Here is an 8,435-nt window from a genome sequence, read left to right as displayed (position 1 = left end):
TTAACAATAACAAAAAGAAATCCATCCACTTCACAATGTAGAATGATATAATTATCTAACTTTTTTTTCTTACACTTAAAAAAAGACAAACGCTACCCTTGTTTTTTTGTTGAAATGAAATGTCCTCTTATTTCTTTTTTCTTTTTTTGTTTTTGTTTTGCTTATTGCTTTTTGATGCTTATGGCAACAAAACAATGGCGTCCTTGAAAGAAGACAGGCCCTGTTTTTTACTTTATTCATTTTTACTTTTTTTTTTTTTTATCTGTAGTTACTTACTTTTTCATGTTTATCCTTCTTCTTTTCTCCTCCTCAAATGCTCCATGTAGGATACAATCCATACAATCCCATAGTGTAAATGAAGAGGATAAGCTCCCCATCATCAAGTCCCAAGTTTTAAATGACGTTGACACAAACCAGGAACGACAAATAAAAGGATGAGGTCTGCCTCTTCTGTTCGGTTTTCTTTTAAAACATGGCATCCACGTCAAAACTAAAGTTCTGCATGCTCGTGGTCTTGGGGGCTTTGACTGCAGCAGGGACACCATGATCACCCATGCTCACACCGCTGCTGTTGTTGTTGCTGTGGGGGTTATGACTGCCGCCGTTTGAATTAGCTTTATAACCGTTAAAGTCATGGCCATGATTCTGACCATTGCCATTGCTCTGATTGAATGCGTGATACCCACCGTTCGAACCTTCAGTTCCTGCTCCTCCTCCCTCTCCTCCTCCTCCTCCCCCACTCCCAACAGCCCCTGTTCCATTTTTCAAAAGCGCCAAAAGGTCCACGGGGCTATTGCGCGAGAATGTAGGTGAACCTGTTACTGCAGGTTGATAATGCATCCGTGGCGAGAAATCTGGTCTTTGTTGCTGCTGTTGCAGGCCATGATAATGACCATTAGGGATGGCGCCTGTGTGTTGCGGCGCTACTGGTGAAGGGGCGTCGCCGGCTGCAAAGCGTAACAGTGGACTATTGGGCTGAGAGGGGATTCCGAGCATGGCCTTCAATGCGTCGCTTCCATTCTGATACGGCACAGAAGAAGATGACATCGATGGGGTTGATAGTGGACGCATTGGGTGTGTTGTGGATGTTGACTGGATCGTAGGAGATCCCATGGCCATTCCGTCGCGCAGAAACATATTTGGATTATTAACAGGGCTTTGAATGCCTAAAAGAGCCTTCAAAGAATCACTGCTGTTTCTGTGGTCCTGAACAGGGCCGTTGTGGTGCACAGGGTGCTGATACTGATACTGTGGATGCTGTTGGTTTTGGTTCTGATTTTGGCTCTGATCATGCGATGGTGTAGACGATGATGGACTCTTTCCTATGCCCAGCATGCTCTTCAAAATGTCCGAATCCAAGCGCGCCTCTGTAGGGGTAACCACTGGTGCTGCACTTGCTGCTGCACCTGCTGCTTGATGAGGGCTGTGCTGATGTTGCTGATGACGAGATATGCTTGTGGCATGATTTTCAGAGACATGGGTATGTTGCTGCTGTGACGTACCCTGGGGATTCTGGCCCCTATACCCATTATTGCGTTTTGAATTCCTCCGTTGTTGGTTAATCCAAATCTTGAGTTTGCTAGATGTTTTAAAAAAAGCAAAGGAAAAAAAAAATAAGGCGTCAGGTTATGAATATCTCGCTTCCAAGCTTTGACTTTTATTCCGACACATAATAGGTCTGGGTAAAGACAAAAATATAGGATGGAAAATAGACTTACTGAACAAAAGGCGTCACCATGTAGTATCTGCTAGCGCTCTTGGCCCCACTGGCCCTTTCAGTCCCACTCTCCTTTCCTGACTGTGTTCCTTTCTCGACTGGTTTCGGTTTAGATGTTGGTAGGTCAGCAATAGAGTGCCATTCGATTTTCTATTGCAATGAAGGTGAAAAGAGAAAAGAAAAATAAATTCCTCATGATCACGGTCAGGCACTTCCACTCTGTTGTCCTGTTAGCACATTGCATTTGCTAAATGTAGAGGAGAGGAAGAATCTAGAAAACAGCGTACACTGATCTCCTTCCTGGTCTGAGGCTCAAAGACGGTGCTTTCAGGAACTCCTTTGACAATATACAAGCGGATCCTTTGATCTTTGATGGTTTGCTCCACATAATCATTGTCATTAATCTTGTCTGTCAGGTCAAACCCAGTCTCCTCCCAAACCTAAATATTCAGAAATATGATAATAAAAGACATCAGACATCAGTACTTGAATGCATAGAAAACATTATTAGCAAAAAAAAAAAAAAAAAAAAAAAAATCACCTCTCGAACTGCACAAGAGCTATCAAGCTCGTCTTTGTTGATCTTGCCTTTTGGAAAGCCCCATCCTGACCGAGCAGTCCATCCCTTGACCAATATACACTAAGTAATAGAGAAAAAAATGACAAAAGTGAAGTAAGAAAAGCATTCTAATAATAAGCTTATCCTTGTGTCTACCCTTTAATTCATTCAAAAAAAAAAAAAAAAAAAAAAAAATACCTTATCCATTGCCTCGTTCAGAATAATGGCGCCACAGACGGGTACCCTGATCTTGTACTCCATGAAATTGGCGAATGCGGTCTCGTGCTCATTGGACCATTCATGTAACAATGGACAATGCTGAAAGAATTTGGCTGAAAAGTTCTTGAGATTGAAACTTGGTAAAGAAGGGTTCTGCTCCCGTACAAAGTCTTCATAAAACCAATGTGCTTGCTCGATTTGAAAACAGATGCGTTCTACTGAGGCTAATTCTTCGTCTGGAACATTGATAATGAACCGACTATACACAATGAAGAGACAGGAGACACATTAGGATGTTTAGAGTTGAATACACAGCTCTTAGGCTAATTATTAGATATTCCTGATAGTAGCAAGTTTTGTTACCTCGAGAGGTCGTCGAGAACATTGTCAAAAGTTGCAGTGGCCCAGGCCATGACAATTCAGACTTTTATTTTTTGATTAATGAAGAGATAGACTTTTGTTCTTTTCTGCACAAAGACGAATAAAGTCCTGAGAGGCTAGAGTGAAAAGTAAAGACAATATGTGTATAAGTGAAGAGAGAGAAGCGATGAAGTGAGGCGCTTCTATGGATGTAAAGAATCGCTTTAATTAAAAGTAATGGAGAAAATGGATGAACGAATAGCGGACGAGTGAATAGATAAATGAACGGACGAATATGTATGAGGCAGATGACGGGAAGGAAGACGAGGTGTTGATGAAAAGAGAGAGAGAGAGAGAGAGAAAGAGAGAGAAGGAAAGATGAGACAAATGACCCGCTCACTCCTCTGTCTCTCATTCGCTTACAGGACTCCCTTTCTGTCTCCCCTGTCCCGTCACAAGGCCAGCCAATGGGGAAACATTGCATTCTGCAGCCGACCAACAGTGTTTGCGTCTCAGACTATCTTCTCAATTGTACTGTGAAGGAACCACATTGACAGTGCTGTACAAAAAAAAGGGACAAAGGGTAAGTCAGACTTGTTTACAGTACTCTTATTTTACAAACCATCCATTAAGTTTGTAAAGAACAAATTGCTATTATTATGTTTTTTTTATTCACGTAACCAAACTATGATATATTACAAATTAGAAAAGGAAGTGGTATTAAATGATATTAAATGCGAATGTGTTTTTTTTTTATGCCTGGTAAGCTGGAGGCAAAGGTTGAGGTAGTGCTGCTGCTGCATACGTAGGTGGCTCCTGTAAGGTCACCTGAGAGCCATTCCGTGCTCCTGGCTGCACGTAAATGTACTTGCCCAACGCGTAATCATCGTCACCATCCATGGAAGCATCCTTGCTTGCCTGGATCCTCATCTTTCGAGCACGGTGTAATATACATGCGCCAATGGCCAACACAACAGACAATGAGCCGAGCACTGTGCCTATAACTGCAAGGATATATCCAGTTGATTTTTTTGAACGCACAGGGCTGGGCGCAACGTATTCGGATGTCCATAACTGAGTTTTCATATCATATACCATGATAGTGTTCGTACTCGTGCCAGTACCAGCTAGGACATTATTGCCAGACAAACGACTTTGCCCACCCCATGCAATGAAGTAATCCCCAGAGGCTGCACAGGCTGCACCCATGCGGCCATTATCCATTGAGTTGCCACCGCTCGTCCAAGTCATCGTGGTAGTGTCCAGGATATGGATATCATTAAGACTGGACTGTAGACTCGAGTCAAATCCCCCAAACAGCACCAGCTTTGATCCACCCTGCGCAGCAACAAAACATGCATCTGATCGAGAATGAGGAATTGACCCATGCATCTCAAGCTGGCTCCATCCTTTTTCAGGGTTGTATGCAAACGCCCTAGCAGTACTTATCGTCGACATGTCCAAGTAGATCATACTCTCCCGCGCCGCGCTCCATGCAACAAAAGTAGAGCTCATCATGCTAGTACTAGCTCCAGCGCCGATCGTGGTCTGCAATGCATCTGGCATTTCAACACTGTTGATTGGTCTATCCACATTGTCTTCCTCAATCTGTAGCATCGACCGCTGACCCGTAGGATCGACTAGACCATTAGGAACATAGATCATACCGCTCGATGGGTCTGTCGCAGCTCCTGAGCCCAAAACAAAGCTGATAGCCTTGTCACCTTCAAATGAAATCTGCTTGTTCGATATCTCGCTCCATTCTTCCGTCCGGAAATTGTAAAAGTAGCCCGTATTGCCACCAGAAGATGAGGAAGAGGCAACGAACCAGGTACGACCATCCGATGAAATTGCGCTGGCTCCATGATGGAAACCGCCTTTAATAGAAGGTCCGTCAGGCAATTTTGTGAACACAGGAGCATTAGTGGGCCAGGAAACCGAAAGATCGATAGAAAAGGCCTGTGAATTTGCTTGGCCCGGTGCTGTACCGGACTCTCCCCCCAAGACATACATGGCCCGTCCATCTACAAATGCATTGAGTGATCCGATTTTGACATCTGGCTGGAACGTTTGTTGTTGAGCGTGGATGGAAACACTAGAGAGCAAGAGAAATGCACAGCCGCAATATATTGAGCGAGAATGCATGGCTGGCTGTGATTACAAAAAAGGAGAAGGAAGCGGAATATGACCAGCAAGGCAAGGAAGAAGAAAAAGAAGAGATGAGAATGGGGATGGTATGGACAAGAAAGAAAGAAGGGATTACGTTGGTAAAACCCGCATATTTAAACAATAAAACAAGAGCAACAACCCTGAAGACACCTTTTCGGAAGATCGGGCCAATAATTGAGCAATGGCCCGCAATGGCCCCTTTTTTCTTACTCCCGCTCAATACCCTGTTTCTCACCATGCATATCTTTTGGGTCATGCTTGTGTTTTTTTGCGTTTTTGTGTCTGCGAACAGATCTTTTTTGCCTCGGTTTCTCCCGACCTTGCGTTAGGGACAGGGAGATGTGTTTCTGTTTCATTGCTTATGCTACATCCGCCGATGGAGAGGTGGTAAACCCTGCGGGCTGCAGCATCTGATATAGACCTATTTCGCAGGCATTTTTTTCCAACATGACATGAGAATCTCCTTTACAAAATTTGAATAGTCTATTTGGTGAGATGAGATGAATGCTATTTTTATGAATATTATAATTATTAGACTAGTAAACTGAATAATAAAGTTATTAAAATTACTATTGAAAATTGGATGTTGGAATATGGTATGCAGTGGTGACCTGTGGGTTGGAGGGGACAGGTGGTGGCGCAACATAATAATTCATTTGGACTGGTGGCTGCTTGTCTTGTTCAAAACGACCTATGGGATCTGTATGTGGGTGTTGAGAGAGACGGCTTGCGCCATAGGCGCCCATTTGGGGAGGTCGTCGCATTTTGGTATTACTCTGATAGGAATGCATCCTTTCATCGACAATGGCACTTGGATTACGAGGTGATGATTTGTTAGAATTGGCGTATTCACCACTGAAATAAGTACTATTAACATTTTGGACAGGAGGCGGTGACGGGTATGCAGTACTGTTATTGCTACTCTTGTTTCTGCTAAGTGGATCTGCCATACGATTGCTCATTGACGATCTTGAACATGTATCAATAGGTTCCTTCGAAATGGCTTCGCCCGAATCCCCTGGAGGCTTTCCCACCGTTGATGTGTAACTATCCTGATTTTTAGACGCAGCTGCACGCCTGCGGTACCAGAGAATCCCCAGGAAGGCGATCAAGACAACAAGCACACCAGCAACAGCACCTGCAATAACGGGGACAGAGCTGCCGCCAGAAGAACCAACTGTTTCAGTAGGCGAATTGGATGGTGGCGACGTCCCAGTTGTAGTTGCACTGCTTGTAGTAGTGGTCGATGAGCGCGGCGCAATATAGGTGGACGTCCATTTGTTTGTTTTCATATTGAAGATGAGTGGCGTTTTTGAGGCCATAAAGTCTTCTACGGTCCCTGTGTTCCTACCGCCCCATACAATTAAATAGTCTCCTGAAACAGCACATGCTGATTCTTGTCTCCTATTCAGCGCGTCTATACTAGGAGCAGCGGTCCAGGTCAAACTTGCGACGTCCAGAATGTGCAGATCGTTTAAAGTCAAGCCCATCGCCGACGAGTGGCCTCCAAACATAATAAGCTTTTTTCCTCCATATGCTGGTACAAGACATTGACTGTGGCGGTGAGACGGAATGCTTCCACTCACATTCAGGGCGCTCCACCCGTTTTTTGGGCTGTAGGCGAATATTCCAGGAGCAAACCCTCCAGTGAGAATGAACTCTCCTCGTACATTGCTCCATGCTACTGCATATAACCCCGTCCTATTCAGTCCTTGCATCATAGGAACATTATCAAACTTTTTGGCCTTTACATCCACTGTCAACATGGACCATTGTTTGAATGGATGTACCTCCTCATGTCCGTTTGGTATGTAAATAATACCCGTGTTAGGATCTGTAACTGCAGCTATTCCAAAAGCTAATTCAGTACCGATACGGACGCTGGCAAAAATGGTGTCCCAAGATCCTGTTCGCATGTTGTAGACATGACCTGTACTGTTCACTAACAAAAACCAATTCTCTCCGTCGGCAGAGAGAGCACTTGGTATTGAAAGGCCATATGGGCCATCCGCCAATGGTCTGTATACAGGGCTGCTTGCGTTCCAAGAAACTGAAAGGTCAATCATGAACGCTTGACTAGTAGCTGTCTCTGGCTGTGGAGCTCCGCCAGAGATATATAATCCCTTCCCTTCTATGAACATGCTGGCTGGTGAATAAGTAACGATGGGATCAAAGGACTGAGCTTGGACGAAAGGCATTAGGGCCACAAGCAAGAACAAGACAAGGACATGAGAAACGATGAGAGAGAAATATGTGGCGAAGCTATGGCTGTGTATTATCATGGTGACCAGAAGAGGAAGGAGGCAGATGAAGTGCAAGTAGCACAGGTGATGGAGGTGAAGGCAGCAAAAAGGGAAGTTTGGGGGTGAAGATGAGGGTAAAGAGAAAGGAGGAAGAAAGCTTCTGCGAACCAGGAAAAGCGGACCACATTCCACATACTGTCCCTTCTCTGTTTCAACACTCAACATGCTCATAAAAATTACAAGCAGCAAGTGTAAACAGATTATCTGGGTAAGGAGGCGGGTTGATTGGAAAGCTCAATTCAACTTTCAGCACAGCAGCAGACGCTAGTACCTCTCGGGTTGTTTCAGGTACGAATTGATGCAACCATGCTTTTTTTTCAGAGCCAACTTCCATGTTAACACATGGGCGCTGGGATAATTTATTTGGCACAGACAGTCTGGGTCCACATTCTGAGTGCTCAAAGATCTCCAATGCAGATAAGTTTAGCTACAGCGTACTGTATAGTACTTGCAATACATGATGTCAACATCAATCGCGATGACGATACATGGATGGCTTGAGGCAACTTATACCAAAACCCTCCTTGACAATCTCAGCGACATTACCATCGGGACACTTGATTCACATTAGAAGACAACTATAAATGGATGACTAAGTGAATGGATGTATTTAATAGTAAACATATCATCCACAGAGCGTATCTACAAATATGAAGGTACGATTTATCATTTGCCTTGAAGGTGGGTGCGTTGTTGCTCCTCCACAAAGCATCGTGGGTATCTGGTATAGGATGTTTGGATTGAGGGTCCCAATCAGGATTCATGTCAGCACGGCTGAAAGGAACTGCCTACTGAAGACTACAACAATCTCTCTTCTGGCCAATCCTCTGAGCAAATCAATATCCTCATTGCGCCAGCGTCTGCCAAATCTCACAACTCCGTGACATTGGCATTGGATATTGAATCCAAAAAAAAAAAAAAAAAAAAAAAAAAAATCATGTTCCTGCAAGGCAAATTAAGTCGCACATTTGAGCACCCACATTAAACGATCTTCCAGTAATCTAGACATCAGGCGCCACAGTGGGTACAATGGCTTGCTACCATCAAAGCGTACGTGTGACAGTAAATAGGGGCAATCGTAATTAAATTGTGATACCTCGCCGCCGAT

General features: G+C 44.1%; 3 protein-coding genes across 3 annotated transcripts; all 3 read right to left on the bottom strand.

Annotated features, from left to right (window-relative positions):
* Nucleotides 1-1,947: 1,947 nt before the first annotated feature.
* BCR41DRAFT_304976 (Dcp2, box A domain-domain-containing protein) lies at nt 1,948-2,762 on the bottom strand (the record flags this gene model as incomplete). The annotated part of the gene is made up of 3 exons (XM_022020772.1): nt 1,948-2,157; nt 2,259-2,357; nt 2,475-2,762. Coding segments are annotated over 3 exons (597 nt in total), but the record flags the coding sequence as incomplete, so codon positions are not given.
* A 753-nt stretch (nt 2,763-3,515) lies between these two features.
* BCR41DRAFT_352576 (hypothetical protein) lies at nt 3,516-5,094 on the bottom strand. The gene has a single exon (XM_022023978.1). It carries the CDS (start codon nt 4,998-5,000, stop codon nt 3,609-3,611), a length of 1,392 nt encoding a protein of 463 aa, XP_021881868.1. The 5' UTR covers nt 5,001-5,094; the 3' UTR covers nt 3,516-3,608.
* Nucleotides 5,095-5,521: 427 nt separating this feature from the next.
* On the bottom strand, nt 5,522-7,611 carry BCR41DRAFT_352575 (hypothetical protein). Its single transcript, XM_022023977.1, has one exon. The coding sequence runs from the start codon at nt 7,496-7,498 to the stop codon at nt 5,594-5,596; it is 1,905 nt and encodes a 634-aa protein (XP_021881867.1). The 5' UTR covers nt 7,499-7,611; the 3' UTR covers nt 5,522-5,593.
* Between the last annotated feature and the right edge of the window lie 824 nt (nt 7,612-8,435).

Source organism: Lobosporangium transversale (assembly GCF_002105155.1).
Source record: "Lobosporangium transversale strain NRRL 3116 chromosome Unknown BCR41scaffold_16, whole genome shotgun sequence".
In the NCBI taxonomy this organism is placed as follows: Eukaryota; Fungi; Mortierellomycota; class Mortierellomycetes; order Mortierellales; family Mortierellaceae; genus Lobosporangium; species Lobosporangium transversale.
The sequence above is the reverse complement of the archived record's forward strand: the minus strand, read 5'-3'. Positions and strand labels throughout refer to the sequence as shown.